General features: G+C 37.1%; 1 protein-coding gene across 1 annotated transcript in view; it reads right to left on the bottom strand.

Annotated features, from left to right (window-relative positions):
* Window positions 1–20024, bottom strand: part of lamc3 (laminin, gamma 3) — a 76026-nt gene that overhangs the window by 8618 nt on the left and 47384 nt on the right. The window contains exons 13-25 of the mRNA XM_084113854.1: window positions 9025–9213; window positions 8554–8805; window positions 7850–8003; window positions 7528–7670; window positions 6618–6796; window positions 6058–6244; window positions 4478–4719; window positions 4292–4368; window positions 3908–4042; window positions 3541–3793; window positions 2614–2757; window positions 2274–2376; window positions 1205–1407 (exon numbers count right to left, since the gene is read on the bottom strand). Of these exons, the coding sequence (XP_083969980.1) occupies window positions 1205–1407; window positions 2274–2376; window positions 2614–2757; window positions 3541–3793; window positions 3908–4042; window positions 4292–4368; window positions 4478–4719; window positions 6058–6244; window positions 6618–6796; window positions 7528–7670; window positions 7850–8003; window positions 8554–8805; window positions 9025–9213 (2261 nt within the window). The remainder of the gene's footprint in view (window positions 1–1204; window positions 1408–2273; window positions 2377–2613; window positions 2758–3540; window positions 3794–3907; window positions 4043–4291; window positions 4369–4477; window positions 4720–6057; window positions 6245–6617; window positions 6797–7527; window positions 7671–7849; window positions 8004–8553; window positions 8806–9024; window positions 9214–20024) is intronic.

Raw genomic sequence — 20024 nt, 5'->3', positions numbered from 1 at the left:
AGTTTAAAGGGGTCATATGATGCGATTTCTTGTTTTTCTTTTTCTTGTGTGTTTTGTAGCTGTTTGTGCATGTATAAGATCTGCAGAGTTACAAAGCTCAAAGTCTCAAACCTAAAGAGATATTCTTAATAAAAGTTAAGGCTCAGCTACGCCTTCCTAAAACGCTTCATTCAAACATGCCACACAAATCTATGTCAGTCTGTGGAGGCAGAGTTTCATAACACCACCCAAATGTATACGCAAAGAAAGAAGGTGTAACTTATATTCTCGCTGTATTATTGTTGCCGACGGCGCCGCCATGTCGTGGAGACGGTGTGTTTTTCGTTGCGAAAGCCAAACTACTTTGTTTGGCCTTTCACAATTAGAAAATAGTGCTTAAGCTTTATTTACAACACTGTTCCAGAACAGTACAACTAACATTTTCGACTGTGTGCTGCGCATTTTTCGGAGGACTGTTTCCAGAACCTGGGAGAGTTCGTTACAAGGCCGGCTGTGCACAAAGGCTGATTCTAGAAAGTGGGGCAATTCCATCTCTGCAGAACATTCTGGTGCTTCTGACTCACAAACAAGTAAGTATGTTTTCATATTTTAAGAATTTGCTACTGACTATTCAAACGTGAGTTTTGAGCAGTATAGAGTAGCGCTTGCTTGTCATTTCTACGATCACAAATGCAGACATAGTTTTATGTTTACATAGTGTTCTCACACCTCTAGCGCGACGCGAAAAAATGGAGTATAAGTCATTATAATCAGTAATTATGTCCCCAATGAAATACAAACATACAAATCTGATACGATCAGCTGAAGATGGCAAAGTTGATCGATCAGCTTGGTCATCTGTATTTTCCGGTTCAGAATCGGCTCGAATTGATAAGGTTGTACCGATATTATCACTTGTCATTATTGCTTTGGGAGCTTATGTTCCATATGGTAAGGGGCGTGACATTTCCGTCACACGCAAGAGGTTTTTGGGCCAATCACAATGCACTGGATCGCTGGCCAATCAGAGCACACGATGAGCTTTGTAAAAATCGCCGCGTTTCAGAAAGGTGGGGCATAGAGGAGCAACAATAATGTACAGTATGTGTAAAATAATTACTTTTTTTTTAACCTAAAACTGCGTAAACGCATTGCATTAAACCAAATACACAAAATAATGCTACCATGATCATATGACCCGTTTACGTGCTTCAGCATAGCCTACTTTAGCCACTGCATCTGCAGACTCCTCTGCTTGTTTAGCTGTGCTGCTCGCAGCCGTAGCGTTCTCCACTGCAGGTTTGATCGCTTTCTCCGTCTGCTTGACTTTTTTCCCCACATCCAGCAGGGTCTTCTCCTTCCGCAACTTCTCTCTCTTCAGATACCCTTTGCTGAGTGTAGGCAGCTGAGGCCAGTCTTGTTCCATGTCTACAGCAGAGAACATTATTATAATGTAAAGTACATTTTAACATTTTCACATGTTCTTTCTTCCATTATACATTATATAGTTTGCTAAGATGTTTTAATGTAAAAAAGAAGTCTCAAGTCTCCTTGTTTACCAAGGCTGCATTCATTTGATCAAAAATACTGTAAAACAGTAATATTGTGAAATATTATTACAATTTAAAATAACTATTTTCTATTTTAATACATTTAAAAATGTCATTTATTCCTGTGATGGCAAAGCTGAATTTTCAGCATCATTACTCCCGTCTTCAGTGTCACATGATCCTTCAGAAATCATTCTAATATGCTGATTTGGTGCTCAAGAAAGATTTCTTATTATTATCAATGTTGAAAACAGTTTGCAGCTTTAATATTTTTGCACCAACCATGATAGATCATTTTTTTTAGGATTCTTTGATGAATAGAAAGTTAAAAAGAACAGCATTTATTCGAAAATAGAAATTATTTATAACATTAAAAAAAAACTTTTCCTGTCACTCTCCTGTCAATTTCATGCTTTCAAGTTAATGTCTTTCAAAAAAAGAAACTTTTCAACTATAGTGTTACTGTACGACGTTCTACTGCTGTATTTCTCAGTCCTCAAATCTACCATATTAGTCTTTATACTTCTAAATTTCTTTAATTTGTTCATTATAAATGCTTAATTTTAATCTCAATTAACTCAATTGGTAAAATGGTTTATTATACAATATAACAAACATATTCACTTATATATTATTGACCACATTTATTGCTCAAATATGTTCTGTCTAGTGTCATAATTTGAAAAAAGCAGTCCATGAATCAACAGCGGAAATATAAAAGAAGTATAAAGCAGAAATGGTTACCTTCCAGAACCTTCTGTAGAGACAGGAACTCCGCCTCAACCTCTTTCCCTGTCACCACAGAGGAGACGGCTGACACCTTAAATCCCTCAGCCACAGCCGTCAACTTCAGATAAAAAGACAAAAGATGCATCTCATTACACTGTCTTTTGGCAGGAAATTGTCACATTTGAATTTGCTTTGAGCTGAGAACACATCCCTGTTGTTTTTTCTCTCATGCTTTAACATTTCCCACCAGACTGACTGGCAGGAGGTGCTGAAATTCACAGGATGAAAGAACTGCTAGACCTCTAATTACTAGGACATTTTTTTCTTCTTCTTTGATAGTGCAGTGAAGCTTTACCTCTTTGAGCTCTTGAACAGTTTTCAGGTGTTTTTCAGCACTCTCCACGTGGGGCTGAATTTCCTCTCTAGTCATATTTATCATATGCTCTTTGGACTGAACAGAAGCTTCCAACTCGGTTGTCCTGTTCATCAGGTCCTCGCTCTGAAATCCAGATGAATTTGAATTCAAAAACTTTTTTTATTATTGCAAGAGGTTACTTTTTTAAAAATTATTTTTAGTCATATCAGCATCATTAGTTAGTTTCATGGCAAAATCGAAATGTTTTACAACAAAATATACAAACAATCGACAGACATCTTAGATATGATATATTTTTTAAATCCAATACATTTTCCTTATGAAACCATTTTAAAAACATCCTTTAAGGAACTTTCTGAATAAAACCACTGCCTATTAGCATTAAAAAGATACAAGGAGACAGTCCAAATAAATATGTCTTAGATTATGCAAAGAGCACTTATTTTCCTAACAAAACACACGGTTAGACCATAAAATAATGTTTATGAATGCTTCCTAAGACTCAAATGATGATAACAAAGCACTAGTGGTGTCCTGTTGTTCACTAATTTATGTTTTCCATAAACCAACTCTAGATGTTTGAGATTTTAATTATTTAAAGGGATAGTTATAGGATAAATGATGACAGAATTTTCATTTTTGGGTGAACTAACCCTTTAAGCCTAGTCCCAGACTAAAACGCATGTTTGAGCTGTTTTAACTGAAAGCAATTTGCACTGACATAACTTAAAATATGTCAGTGCCATGGTTTTGTCTCAAGATGCACACCAGTAATGTTTTTTTTTCTAAGCCATGTTTATTAAAGCCATCAAACTAAAGCCTAATGAAAGTCTGTGAAACCGGGCCTCGGTGTATTAAAGCATCAATAGCAGTTCCAAAATCTCCATCGAGACTACATGGACAAACCTCTGTAAGTTCTGGATCCTGGGTTGCTGTGACATTTGTTTGATTAAACATCTGTGAGAAAGATGTTATATTGAACTCCTCCACTGTGAGTGTGAAATTGCCTTCTGTTGTGCGTAGATCTGATAATGAAGCAGTGATGTTCTCTAAAATGGCGGCTATCTCAGAGTTGTGCCTCTGAAGTGACAGGTGTGTCACTAAAGTCTCATTAACCCCAAGGGTCAGATTCTCCTTCAACTGCTGCATCTCCTCTAGCCTTTCAGACAAAAATAGATAGAGAGTGACATTTAAAATGAGTTATTAAGGGCCAATACCCAAAGAACCGCAAAATGCATTTGATGCATACAGACACAAACATAATGTAACTCACTTCTCTGTGAGATCTTGTACATGAGACTCTGTGGAGTTGTCTTCTAGTAGAATTATCAGCTGTGAATAGGTTCTGTTAGCCATTTTAAAGGCATATCCTGCTGTCTGCTCTATATAAGCTGCCATGTCTGTGTGACTGTTAAAAGAAAACATTACACTGTAAAAACTTATATGATCAATGAGGTATGACAACATGTTCTTACATTGCTTTAACTAATGAAAATAACCTTTTTATGTTATACAAGATTCAACTCATTTTTTAAAGTCAGTTTAATGTAATTTAAGTTGATTTTTTTTTTTACAGTGTATAAACCATGTTTGCAGAAGTCACATTTAAAACTTGAATCTACATTAAGACAGATTTGTAGTCAATATTTCTGCAAACCTTTTCACTAGCACCTCAGATTCGTTCACTATGGCATTCCATTTGTTTGGTTCTTTAGGGATTACAGAAGGGATGACCTGAGAATGAGATGTTTGAAGAGAATCACAGAGACATAAAAAGCCTCCATTAAGATGTTCTCTGGTCAGACGGATTAGACACTCATTTAATTGATCTGTGCAGACTCACCATGCTGTTAAGGTCAAGAGTCATCTTCTGAAGCTGGTCCTGCATATTCAGAGCAGTGGATAAAGTGTCAACAAGCTCTTGACACTCATTTTCACCCTTTAAAGTCTTTCCTTTCTCTGATTCTTTTCCACTGTCTGTCAAATTGCAGTTTAGCGTTGTTGCAATGCTACGCAGCTGCAGCTGTAAGGTCTGGGCAGATGTTTCCAGCTGTGAGAACTGCTTAATGAAGGCCTCACGAGCCTCTGCATCAAAGAAGAAACATCAGTGTTGCATCGGCAGTGAGTTTCCAACAAAACAACTGTCACTGGCAGAAGCAAAAAAGCTGAAACAAGGCACACATTTGCATGTGCAACCAACAATAAAATCTCACTTTGTTGATACGTTCCACATTTGTCATTAATAAACTATGATCAATTGCGGCTGTCCAAACCATAGTGGACAAATTTGTTTTAGATTTACATTACACTGTTCAAAAGTCTGGGGTCGGTAAGATTTTCAAAGAAGTCTCTTATGCTATTTGATCAGAAATACAGTAAAAACATTAAAACTGTGAAATGCTGTTACAATTTAAAATCTATTTAAAATTATATTTTTCTGATTTGGTCCACAAGAACCATTTATTATTATTATCGATGTTTAAAGAGTTGTGCTTGTGCTGCTTAATATGCTTTTAGGATTCTTTGATAAACAGAAAGTTCAAAATAACAGCCTTTATTTGAAATGTATTTTTTTTGTATCAATGTAGAAGTTTTACTATCACCTTTGATCAGTTTAATCTTTTCAATGTAGAAGTTTTACTATCACCTTTGATCAGTTTAATCTTTTCGGAATAAAAGTTTTAATTTATTTTCTAAAAATCATACTGACCCCTTTTAAACAGTACTGCATGTTATAGTATAATATTAGATTAATCGTACAGTATGGCATTTTTCGCCACTAGGGGTCGCTAACCTATTTACAATAACAAAGGCGTAGATTGATGATGCAACATTTGCTAAGAATTATGGATCTTGTTGTCAATGTCAAGCCGACCGATCTAATAATGTTTATGGATGACTGAATACATCGATGTTTTTATCATGACTGTGATATGAAGCAGTTCGGGATTGCTAAGAGACAGCTATCAGCTCCACACGCGACGCGAGTCCCGCGGATATAAAAGGAATATGGACATTTCATTCTACCGAACTACACGCAGAATTACTACTCACAGGTCAGTTTATTAGACAAATTAAACTTGTGAGGAAACGCAGCGCTGTTTCACTTGGTCTAACATTACACTAGCACACTAAACTGCATTTGAATGTGTTGAAATGTATGTGTTAGTTTGTCTGTATGAGACTAGCAGTAAACTAGATCAACATTAGAATAACATACAGATCATATTCTGATATTTTATCATAGTTGGTTACCCATATTCTACTAAATATCTTCTTTTGTGTTCAGCAGCAGAAGAAAAAAGTTATTCAGGTTGGGAACAACTTGAGGGTGAGTAAATGATGACAGAATTTTCATTTTTGTTTACTATCCCTTTAAGGTGAACTATCCCTTTAAGAACTTTTGTCTAAAGGTTTTTTCACCTTGAATAGCAAGGAGGTCCTCCAGGGCATTGGGCAGATAGTCTTCAACCTGGTCCTTCTGTATATGATTGTCCAGGCCATTATGTTGGTGCCTGTACTGCTGGCGCCCACGATACTGCCGACTGTTGCAGTCATAACCACTGAGCAGCGTCTCCAACTCCTGCAGTCTGGCTTTCAGTTTACTGGCCTGTACACATAACAATGTAAAAAAACAAATAAAAACCATTACCAAAACTTGTGAAATGAACATTTAGAGACAATGTGTAAAAGTAGCAATATAAAAAAAAATTAAACTCCAAAGCACTCAATTACAGCAGTAGATGTAGGTTTGATTATCATACCCACTGAGCTTTCCACAGTCATTTAAAGGGCAGAGCTAAAATCATCCTTGCATTACCACCCATTCATGCTCATTATGAACAACCAGAAAGATGTAGGCCATGGGAGCCTACAGTCTCTGAATAAAGGAACTTAATGAGTGGGTGAGATAACAAGTAATCTGCTAGGCAACCATTACATAAACAGATCATTTCTCATGCTTCATCATCTCTCTCACCCACCTGGTCTCTGATGAGACTGTAGCACACAGGGCACTCCTCACATTGGTGGGTCAGGCGGTTCTGGTAGTAGTTCAGTTCACACTTGTCACACTTATAACCGACAAACCCATGGCGACAAGAACACGTACCGTTGTCATGGCACTGCATTGAGGTTGAGCCCATGGGGTCACAATTACATGCTATAGGTGGGAGATTGATATTATGTTATTATGATATTATTAAATATATGTATGGAATATTAGATATACATTAATTTGTATACATTTTTCAAAAATCATTTAACATTTTTTTGGTTTAAATACTTCTAGAATTAATCAAAACAAAGTGTTATAGTTGTAATTTTACTGAGCTGGATTCACAGTAAAATACGGTTTGGTTTTGTTCCATGTCTGTCATGTTATCCCCTGTTCTAGTCATGTGATCCTGCCATGTGTTATGTGTTGTCATGTTGTCATTGGTTCATTGTTCACAGGTGTCCCTTGTCTTGTCATTAGTCTTGTGTGTATTTAAGCCCTCATGTATGCCTTGTGACTTTGTCAAGTATTATTTCCCTGTAACCACTGTGGTATGTCCATGTCCATGTCCATGTCCATGTCCATGTCCATGTCCATGTCCATGTCCATGTTTTATGTTTGATCACGTTTTGTGAATAAACTGCACTTGGGTTCTCTACAAACTTGCCTTCAGTGGACATCATTGTTACAGTTGGTTAGTGAGGTAACATTGACAGTTGACTACAATACATTGATTATTACAGAGTTTATCATTACATATTTTATCATGTTAACAATTAAAAAATATACAAAAGTAAAATAAATGATTACATTTTAAATAAAGGATTTTTGACAATTACATTTTAAATAAAGGGAAAATCTGTTTTGACAATTGTGTGTTCAGTGACACTTAATACCTCTGCAGCCTCTAGAGGAGAAACCGAAGAATCCCATTCGACAAGTGTCACATGATACCCCCAATACACCTGTTCGACACATGCAATGTCCTGTGACAGGATGACATACTGAAGAGGAGGAGCCAATGGGATTGCAGTTACACCTATAGAAAAGAAAAAGAGAGTGCAGCATTTATGCAATTCAGTCTATAGGCTGATAAACAGGCAGACAGACAGACATACATGCAGACAGATAGATAGACAGACAGATAGACATGCTGACAGATAAATAGACATGCAGACAGGTAGACGTGCAGCCAGACAGACATATCCCAAACCTTACATCTCACAGCCCAAGCCTGGCTGCAGGTTGAAGTAGCCAGATTCGCACTGTCCACAGTCTCTTCCGGTCACATGACTCAGGCAAACACAGTTTCCTGTGTCCGGGTGGCAGTCATTCGGGGAACCTGATGTCCCAGCCACGTTACAGGCACAAGCTGAGAAACATACATTTACAACCTTATGATGCAAGATACACAAAAAGTTATGCCACCAATTTTTTTACGAGTTACACAAATTTCAGAAAAATCTTCTCACCCACATAATGATAAATGTCTAGATCATGCACAAAATGTTTTTTTAATGTCTTCATTCTAATGAGGCATGCAACAAAGTTTTTGAAGGATAAAATGCTTGATGTTGCTGAACATGCTCAAAAACAATTTAATATCAGTTTTGAAGTCTCAAAACACAACTGATGTTACACAGAGTTCTATACTTTTTATACTGAGCTAATGGCACTTTCTGTCTCCTACTCCTTTGAGTTTACTTTTTTACATTTGCAATAAGGCACTATGCAGTATATGTATTAAGCCATTGGCTGGTTTTCACATTATAGGTCATTTCAGATTACACTGTCCTTATAGGGACAAAGTAGGCAAAAGCTCTTGATACACATTAATACTTCCTGTAGTGACTATACACACCCGAAATCAACAATCAAATGTCTTCATTGTGTGCCACATTCATGTTTTAAATGACACTCACGTTTGCACTTTCGCTCTGGATTGGGTTCCTTGGCCAAAGCGTTGCCATAGTAACCGGATCTGCATTTTTCACAATGGTCCCCAGTCGTATGTCCAAGGCATTTCAGACAGCGTCCAGTCATGTGATCGCACACGCCCACAGCGTTGGGATCCACGTTCCCATTACACTCGCACATCACACACGGTTGCATTGTGCCACCCCAGCCCAGAGGGTTTCCATAGAAACCATCATCACACAATTCACACCGTACACCTGGGAATCCATTCGAATCCATTAGCAGTATTTACATACTATTCATTGTTGCTCTTTTTGTTTGCGCTTTGGATAGAAGCATCTGCTAAATGACTAAATGTACGTTTATTTACAGTGAGTGCATGATGTACTTCAACTACTAATGTATTTAATTATTAATGCTGAACTGAATATTTGTGGAGAATTATGCAAATAGCACATAAACTGACTGCAACTGACCCCTTTGGCCTGTCGGACAGTTGGTACAAACCACGTCCCCCGTCTCTGGTACCTGGGCGCAGGTGGTGCGATCTGGACAAGGACAAGGTAAGCAGTCGCCTGAGATGTCGGTCAGTGCATTGCCATAGTAACCATCTTCACAACGCTCACAATAACGACCAGTGGTGAAGTCTGTGCAGTCACACACACCTGCAATAAAATACACACAAAGAGAGCTTATACAACAAAAATATGGTCCTCTTTTGATGAGAAGCGCATAATGTTCAATCATCAGATTCACTGAGCCTTGCACACGAACACACTGAAACTGCATGAATACAATATGAGTTTCTACAAAAGCAAACAAACTCGAATGGCTTTCTGGCTCAACGCAGAAACACCAGGGTGTGAGCATCACGTATGAATTTATCAGCTCAGACAAGCAGTTCAACGCTGTCAGTGTCAGCACGAAAACAAGCCACAATATGCCATTGGGCAAAACACTGGGCTCCATTTGGATTCTGCCCACATGCCCTAACAGTTTTCACAGAGACACACAAGTGGAGATTTACTAAACACGCATACTAAATAAAGAAGAGTACACATGATATAAGTAATAAAAATTAATAAATATAAAATATTGTAAAAAATAAAGACTACACCTTAGAAAATAATAGTATATATATATATATATATATAATTTTATCATAAAAAATAAAAATATGATAAATATATAAAAATTATATTACATTTTTTATTTTATTTATACACACCCCTCCACTGTTAAGAAAAAACAGTGCACTACCCATCTAAGGCAGCAGATGGCAATATACCATTACATATAAAGTGTGTGTGAGAGAGTGAGAGAGAGAGTGAGAGAGAGAGAGAGAGAGAGAGAGAGAGAGAGAGAGAGAGAGAGAGAGAGAGAGAGAGAGAGATGTGACCAGTCTGTAACTGCAGCTTGAGTGTATTTGCTCTAAAACCACATTACTGAAGCTACTGAAGACTGTCCAAACGTATCTGCCATCAAAAGCTTATGATTATTTATGATTCAGTAGTAAGAACTCAATTCAAATCATTTATGATTATTTATTCTTTTTACCAATAAGAAAAACAAAGTTCAAACAAAATCTCCAGATACGTTCTTCTATCTATCAGATTATTTGACTTTTATAAATACTACACACGTATATTCATGTTAAAAGAAGCTTACTCTTGACCTTTGTGTGTATGAAATATGTAGAGCACATGAGACGAATAGTAAAGCAACTTCAGGAAGGACAGAAACCCAGAAAGATCAAAGAAAATAACATCATAAATAACAGACTCTAACACTCGTAACATGCATTCCAGGGAAAACCTCTAAAACTACAGCCTTACTAACACACTGGAGTTCTCTATTGAGAGAGTTCAGAGACAAATCACCAGCATGACAAAAACAGAAAGAAATCAATGATAAAAAGTTATTGATAAAAGTTCAATGATAAAAGTTAGATCCGAAGGTCTATGCATAAGACACCTTCATAAACTTGCTAATCTAGAAACTAATCTATTTAGACATGCAGATGGTTTGAATAAAAGCACACTATTCTGTGCACTGTAAATTGATGGTGAAAAACAACTCGGTCTGTCGGTCAGCGAGGTCGTGTGAAGATACTGGCTCTCTGTGTTAATCTGATGGCTAATTTACACCTATATGCCTATCAATCGGGTAATCACATCATTATCATTCAAGGACAAAGACTTCAGACTCCTGCTGTCCCTCAAAATCACTAAATGCCACAGAGATGTTGCCAGGTTAACACTAATAGATTTAATAAGGTTTCACCGAGAGAGATAGTTGGGTGCCTTAGAGCAACGAGAGAACGAGACAGAAATAACCCAGAAGAAAAATGTATTGCTCAGTTTCTTTTTCTAAGCTCAGGAGACTTCTCCTGTATCTCATATATCTATATATCTCTATTTACTAGTATCAACAGTGTTTCAGATGTTTCTCCTAAAATTCCTTAGGAGAAATAAAAGTAGACACACATGAGACCTGAGAAATGATCTGAAACATATAGAACATCTCGTTATTGCCTTGCTGCAATCTCTTTCAAGACTCCATTATAGGAATATTTTATTGTCCAGAAGTTGCTTTTTCTAAGCTCATGAGACATAGTTGTGATTCTCATATCTCATTTTAATATCAACAGTGCCTTGGATGTTGCGAAATAAAAGTATGCAAATGAAACCTGAGAAAGTTCTGGGAGAAAAAGAGTCCAAAATGAGAAAGGGCTATGAGAAACATCTCTATGCTGTAATCTCTTTCAAGACTCCATTATAAAATGTTTTATTGCTAAGAGGTTGCTCTTTCTTTCTTTCTTTCTTTCTTTCTTTCTTTCTTTCTTTCTTTCTTTCTTTCTTTCTTTCTTTCTTTCTTTCTTTCTTTCTTTCTTTCTTTCTTTCTTTCTTTCTTTCTTTCTTTCTTTCTTTCTTTCTTTCTTTCTTTCTTTCTTTCTTTCTTTCTTTCTTTCTTTCGATTAGCTTTGAGGTTTTTCACTTTTAATGGACAGGATAGTATGCAGGGAAAATTGGGAAAGGCGAGAAGGGAACAGGGGCAGGAAAGTACCTTTAGCTGGGACTTGAACTCATGCATGCTGTCAAGGGTTACTAGTTTAAATTTATCTTCAATGGCAATGCATGTTGTGTTTGTGTGGATGAATGAGATTGAGACTACTCAGAAGAAAAAAATGAGATCTCTTTAACATCTCAAATATTTCTCCTAGACAGGAATGAGGTTACTTTAACATAAAATGGAGACTTCAGCTCGAGACTCCTGCTTCTCACACTTGTCTCCTGAGACAAAAACTCTAACACTCTCACATTTGTCTCCTTTAAAGTTTTAGAAGAGACCTCAACAACATCACACACTATGCTCAGATTTTTCTCCAAAATGAAAGACTCCAGTGGTTTCATATTTGTCTCCTCCACACCTTTACTAACAATTTCTCTCAGCATGGGGACAGGAGAGCTGTCAGTCAATAAATGGGAAAACAAAGTAACTTGGTAACAGCTATTTTGTTGTAAAAAAAAAAAAAGAAAAAAAAAGAGGTGTTATAGAAGGTGTTAGAGAAAGTGCTATATTTGTGAATAAAGTATATGAATTGTACATACAGTATACACACACACACACACACACACACACACATATACACACACACACACACACACATTTAAGTCTATATATACATAATATATACACACACACGAAAATCTTGGAACACATACTGCCTTATAAGCCAGTGTGCCATCATTGTGATATAAGAGATTTTGACTGCCATTAATAGATCCAAATCAGAGACAGAGGAAAAAAAGAGAAAAGAGCAATAGGCAGAGAAGAACAGACAGATGGACCGAGAGATCAATAACGGGAACCAGTGTGTGATAACTTCAATGAAAAGCACCTTAGTTCATAAGGAAGTCTGGAGTCTTTAAAGAAAGACGGAAGGGGTGTCTGGGTTTTTGTTTTTTGTCTGATTTTATAAGCAGCTGGGTTCGGCCGTGTTCCTTTTCCTCTGTTTATTTGTTCTGCTGAATTAGATTTAGGAGGCATTTTATTTTCAGTCTTTGGGAGGTCTGGGAACACAGTGTGTGTGCATAGGCATATGTGTCTGTGTCGGTCTGACCTGGAGGAAACAAAATTAACTCGGTCTTACTAAAAGAACCACCGCTCCATATATCACTTCACCAAGACAAACTTGAACTATCACAAAAATCAATACCACTCTCTTACACAGCAACACAATACAAAGCAAAAAACAAACAAAAAACACCAAAACAAGAAAAATGTGGTCTTTTTATGAAGTCAGAAGACTTGAATTACAGTACACAACATGGACCACATTTATGATACTTTTATGGTGATTTAGCATCCTTTTTTTTTTCCTATTTGAAAGTTTCAGTCTTCATTTATTTTAATTGCATGGAAAACGTGTGTTTTTTATGGTTTTATGGAGGAAAGAATGTGAGGATGAGAAATGATCTTTCTTTTTGAGTGAACTAAATGTAAGCTTTTCAAACACTAGATTCAAACTTATTAACTGAGACAACATTAAAGATTTTTTTTGTGTGTGTGTGTGACAAAATTCACATTTCAGTTGTATTGTCACCCCAGTCATGTTGCAATCCAAAGGAAACAGGTTGATGGAAAATTTTAGACCAGATTCATTCATTCAAATCATAACTGAACGCTTCAAGATGACATTATGGGGTTAGAATTGTTGCATTATTCCAAATAAATAGATTAAGATTCACAAATAAATGTAAACAGATTCACAAAAATTTATCAAATTCACAAATAAATAGATTAAGATTCACATATAAATGTAAAGAGTTTCACAAAATGTATAAAATTCACAAAGAAATAAAAATGTATTTACAAATATATTTACAAATTTCTTTACAACTCTGCCTGGCATTTTTTTGTGTACCGCTTTCTGTGCATCTGTAAATCGCTGCGCATATTTGTGAATAGCTTCTTGAGCATTTGTAAATCCCCACACGCATCTGTGGATTTTGAAACAGTTCTAGCGTCGACGTGCAGACAAATCCACAAATAGTGGACTCCAAATAAGTGGATTCTTGCACCCTTGAAAGGAGCAGTAATAATCTTTTGGCGCTTGCTGGAGTTTAAGGCCTCTTTATATTTCCATCAGGATAAACTCAGGGAATTATGATCATCACAGATCCCGAGCATCATGATCAGTAACACCCTCTCTACGCGACACAGCGCGTCAAAAGCAAATAGTGCCCCATTATCTTTTCACTGCTGCTGTAGCAGTTTCAAATAATGTAAAACTAGCATGTTTGAAATGTTAACACATTTTTCCCTATGTGACGTCTGTTTTCTTAGCTGCAGATATGAACTGTCTGCATATACATGCGATTACACGAGGACAAATGATTTGCACATTCGCTTTGCCCAGTGTAGATAGCCTCGCACGGGGTAGACACGATGTAAGAAATTACAGAACATATGATTTTGCCTTTTAAAGCACAATCGCGGTGACAAATATCTATAGGACATAAATAAATGTCATGTAGAATACCAAATATATGCCAAAATGACCACCCGCGATGTAACAGTACGAGCCTCAGCATCAGCGTGTACTGGGGTTGGATGCTGCAATTAAAAATCTTGCGATGCTGAAAAATATATTTGGAATAATGCAACAATTCTAACCCCATATGACATGACATTCCTGTCAGCATTGCAACTGTGATGAGAATGTGTGCAATACAGCTGCAATGATTAATCACATGACATTTTTCAGCACAGAGAGCCAGTTACACCTGGTCGTATAAAGAGAGAGACAGGAGGGAGAATGGGAAGGTGAGAGAGGTTACATTTAATTCTGTTTGAGTGTAAAAGAAATGCTTGCTACCATCTGTCTGTCGGCCTCGGCGGATGTTAAAGTTGCCCTTATGGTAATATGAGACAGATGTGGCAGCTATTGACTGGCAGACATTTTGTCCCCATAATGTAGGGTTCACACACACACACACACACACACACACACACACACACACACACACACACACACACACACACACACACACACACACACACACACACACACACACACACCACACACAGAGAGAGAGAGAGAGAAACAACCACTTCCCTGTGCACAGATCAAAAGCTGCTGGCTTGGAAATTGCATTCATTTTCATTTTGAACCAAAAGTCTCCTTATTCCCTTAAACTGCGTCACGACTGACAGTGATATCAGTTTAACATTCTCTCACAGAGAGTCCATATTTATTGGCTTATCAATCATGATTAATCAAGTTGATGTTACATTATGTCCAATTAATGGTCACAAAAGTGGCCAGGTTAATTTTATATTCAAATCAGAATCCTAAATGTGTACAGACTCATCTGTGCTATGCAAAACAGGATGATATCCATGGCCAGAGGTATGCTGGGATTATCATATCAATGTCTTTATTTGAAATCTTGCATTTCTTCAGGCAAGTTTATTCCCAGCACCTGACATTTGTACCTTTCTTCTTTCTGAATTATTCACTTCTTCAGGGTGGCTAAATGTCAGAACCTCCACATGGGCCCTTCCTGGCTCTTTGAGAGGGGTGAAAGAATGAGAGTAAAAATAAGGCGTCCCTCTCTTTCCAAAAACAGAGGCATGAAAAGGATCCATCCCTGCAGCTGTCCTTTGGGAAAAGGGCGCTCTAGACGTCGGACTACATTAGTCATAACGCGGTCGAGCTCTTTAGAATATTCAGTACAGTTTGGTCTACAATACTTTATAGAGCTAATAAGACTGTAGCATTTTCATTTAGGAGGCTCCAGATGGTTAGCCAAATACTTTTTTTTGTTGCTTAAAAATATTTATTTAAAGGATAAAATTGCAACCTAGGGTCTTTTTGTTTATCTACCCGAGGCAAACTTTCGTTTAAAAGTATAATTACCATATAGTTTGACCGTATTTTCTTTTTCGGTCAAATTGCTTTTTGAGTGGGAGTGCTTGGGGCACTTCTATGATAGCATCAAAAAAATTTTTTTTTTCTATTTTTAAAACACTAAGAAGGCTCGACACAACATGAAACTTTGCTCGAAGTATCACCAGGCAGGGGCTCTACACATGAACTCGAGCATTGAGAATATTGTTTGTGTACACAGAGTTTACTAAAAAGAAAGATTTTGAACAACTCGCAACGTAACAGGGAGGAGAGTAAAGATGGAATAAAACAGATCATTTGTTGTTTTGTCGTTAGTGAAAATCAGTATTGACCTTGTATTTGAAAAAGGATGCTCATATAAGAAGCAATACTAAAATTCAGTCAGTTCATTCACATCGACTATTTTTGACTGTAAAAAAGCCCCTGGTGATACTTTGAGCAAAGTTTCATGTTGTGTCGAGCCTTCTAGTGTTTTAAAAATAGATTTTTGATGCTATCATAGAAGTGCCCCAAGCACTCCCATTCAAAAGGCAATTTGACCGAATACGAAAATACGGTCAAACTATACGGTAATTATACTTTTAAACGAAAGTTTGCCTCGGGTAGATTAACAAAAAGACCCTAGGTTGCATTTTGGCGACAGTTATCCTTTATTTAAGAGTTTGTATGTCTTCATGGTTTTTTTTTTTTTTTTTTTTTTTTTTTACCATTTACTCTTTTGTCTTGAGCAATCTTTCAGCATATAGACTACCGTTCAAAAATTTGGGGTCAGTACATTTTTTTGTTTTAAATTCTTTTTAATTAATTCTTTTATTCAGCAAGGAAACATTAAATTGACCGAAAAGTGTCATTAGAGACATTTATAAGGTTACAAAAGATTCTATTTCAAGCAAATGCTGTTCTTCTGAACTTTCTTTCTTCAATCTTTCACTTGAAGAGGTGTGCTCACTATTCTGAAAAATAGACTGCAAATTTTCTATTACACACGCAGTTGTCTTTTCTCACACGCAGTTGTCTTTTCACTACAGAATATCTTCCAGTTATTTTCCCTTGTCCTTTCATTATATTTTTTTCACCTCCTTTTATAAGGCCTGCTTCACTATAGGAACAATGACAGTAGGAACAGAGAGAGAAAAAATCAGAATAGAACATACAAAAAAAAAAAAAAAAAAAACCCAGCCTTTTAAATGTATGACTCACCCTTATAAAACACATTTTAAAACCCATTTGAACACTGGACATCATATAACACGTGGATCTAAGAATATATTTAAGTCTGAGGTGACCATTCAACTCTCTTTGTACAAGCGTGGGTGCGTTTTTTTCTTCTTTGTTTGCTGGTTTTAATTAAGTACATTTTCAGACAAACATCCTTTGCTAGGAAAAATAGATGGATGTTATTTGTATGTGGTGGTTTATGCAGTATAAAGTAATTCATTGTTTTTGCTACTGATCTAAAACAAACGCACATCTACTTCGCAAAGGATGCGGAGAGAAAGAAAGTGAGAGCAAGAGAGAATTAAAAAGACACAATGGACCAGGGTGAGATATGAATGCTATCACACTCTCTGTGACCGTTCCAGTTAATGTATACAGAATACATTTATATGAAAACCCCATTCTCAGAAAGCCACTCTTTTTCTGCTGCTCTCTCTGTTCTTTCCCTCATTCTTCCAAGACAAATACAAGCTCTCTCCACCTAATTTTATGGATGGGATCCCTTAAATTAACACGGTCAGGAAAAGCACTCAAGAAAGAGACTAGAAAACACACACGCACGCAAAATATGTGCATCCGAAGGACATATGCTTGACTTCATTAGCCCTCCAGCACAACACTGTGCCACAGTTCCATTTTTCCGCCACAAATATTAACATTTTCCAATCTGTTGTATTGCTCGCAGGAAAATAGAAATGACACAAACGGGTAGACTTTAAATATATCACAATTACGAAGCACCACTGGTTTCAGCCCGAAGAGGCGAGCTTCCCTCCTCTCTTATCTCTGACCAAACAAACAACACCTGTGCTAAGTGACAAGACTAATAACCAATTAACAGCCAATTACAATTACCGTGAGAAACACCCTCTCACTTGGAAATAATAAATCAAAGGGGCGTGGCCTGTCAGCGAACTAACCATTCCTTAAGCGGGAATGAGATCAAATCAATGCGCATCAAAGGACTAACAAAACATAATTAGGCTTACGAATAGGAAATGAGATTGAAACACACTGAGTTTTTGATGCACAAAAAAAAAGGAGTGACGTATGCATATGCTAATGATAAGCGTGGTGTTTTCAGCAGGGACCTTGCAGGCCTAGTTCTATTTACGAACCTGGAAAATATTTAAGCAGCTAAATGACAATGAACAGCACCCGCTGTGACTTGGGCAAAATCTGCTTTGAAGTTAAACAGGTTCATAAATAAATAAAAGGAGTGGGCTCCTCCTTTTCTCCTGGGAGTTGGAGATTTCCTGTGCATACTTTCGTTCGATCTTTTGCCCCCCTTGATCTCCTATTGCTTTGAATCCCCTAGTTCCTTCTTCCTTCCATTCCCTCCCTTTTTCTCGCACACTCTCACTCTGCTTCAACCTTTTGCCTACCTCGAGTGGTAGATAAAGTCATGTCTGACATTAATTTGTAATGTTAAAGACTTGTACCAAACTAATCACACATTACGCTCATAATAAGAACGATGGAGGTTTAATTTGCCGCATATTAAGAGAGTGAAATTACTCATCAGTGTGAAAGAGAGACAGAGAGAGAGAGAGAGAGAGAGAGAGAGAGAGAGAGAGAGAGAGAGAGAGAGAGAGAGAGAGAAAGATGGGAGGACAAACGTTCAAATCCATGCCAGGAGTCGTCGCTGAAAGGAGACAGGCACAAATAAACACTGTTTGTTGTGCAATCGACATTACAATTAATTAGTCGGTGGTTGGCTCGCAGGTCTAATAGAGGAAAGAGTAGCGAGCGTGAACTATCTACCCTGTACAGAAAGACAGCCTGCCATTCTGCTAATAGGGTCACGGAAAGAACAAGAGGAGGAATGAAAAAGTGAGAGAGGAACAAGGGGAAGCAATACAGAAAATGACAGGAACAAGAAGAGGATTGTGAGAGGAACATTTGAGTTATTGTGCTGGAGGTATAAAAATGTGTTTGGAAGTCAGACACAGTATAAGCAGACCATGACTTAAATAAATTTGGAGAAACTGCAGCGGTCTATATGGTGGCTGTAGGAATAGAAGTTATATCTTTAAGATAAAAGAGCAAATCATATTTTTGATAGATGGATTACCTGTTTTTTTTGTTGATGCTTGTGTTATAGAAATCCTTCTAATGTGCTGATTTGGTATTCAAGAGTCTTTTCTTATTATTAGCACATTTGAAAATGGTTGTGCTGCTTAATGAACTGTGGAAACAGCAGAACTTTTTAGAACTGTCCTTTTTACTTGTTAAAGTAGTAAATACACATGCATTTCTTGTAAGTCACTGTACATTTTCAAATGAAATTTCGGTTAATAAATGGCCCAACACAAACACATTTTTCTCACGTCATTATATTGTTTTTATGAGAGATGAAGGCTATTCCGTATACAAGAACAAAGCAAACACGATCTAACCAGCACAGTGACAGAAGTGTACATGAGAGTTTGTAGTTTGAGAAAAAGCCCCCTGGTGCTTGAAGCTTCATTGAAGAGCACACACTAACACCAGCTTTATCTGCCACAGTCAAAAGAAGATGCTGCTGGCCTTTAGGAAGAGCTAAAAGAAAAAGCCACATCTGACACTTGCATGATAAATGATTAGAAATTATTATCCTGGATGAATACTGTAAGTGCCAGTTCCTTTCAAAAAATGTCTTAGTGTTTCAAACTTCTGAATGTTAGTGTATCTACCAGCCGCAGCTCATCTGTAAAGGTGATGATACACAGGGCAACTTTTTGAGCAATGTTGCTGGGCAATCTTGCCGAGCGATTGTTGCTTGGGCACTTTCCCATTGAAAATGTTCAGTAAATTTCTATCTGGATAATTTAGATTGGTCGTGGGCCCTGTGTCTCATCTGGTTGCCCGTTGATGGCAACATTGCCCAGCAACATTCCTCAAAAAGTTGCCCTGTGTATCATCACCTTAAGGGCAGGTGGGACAGAGCCCCACCAAAATATTCATCCAAAACATACTTCGCTAACACTTTAGATTAGGGTCCAATTCTCACTATAACTAACAAACTTTTCCCTCAATAAACTCCTAATTACTGCTTTTTAATAGTTAGTTAGGTGGTAGTTAAATTTAGGTATTGAGTAGGAATAAGGAAGGATTAAGGGATGTAGAATATGGTCATGCAGAATAAGTCATTAATATGTAATGAACTAATAAACTGCTAATGTCCTAGCTAATAACCGACTAGTTAATAGTGATAATTGGACCCTAAACTATAGTGTTACCCATACTTTTGTATAAATTGAATCAATAATAAATTGTAAATGTGTTCAGCATTCTGCAACAAAATATTTTCAGATTTTCTAGACTATTTTAAGTGGTAATGAGCTACTGGGATCTACATAG

This window comes from Abramis brama (genome assembly GCF_963993115.1).
Source record: "Abramis brama genome assembly, chromosome: 5".
NCBI lineage: Eukaryota > Metazoa > Chordata > Actinopteri > Cypriniformes > Leuciscidae > Abramis > Abramis brama.
Note: the sequence above shows the minus strand (reverse complement) of the source record. Positions and strands in the feature narration are given on the sequence as shown.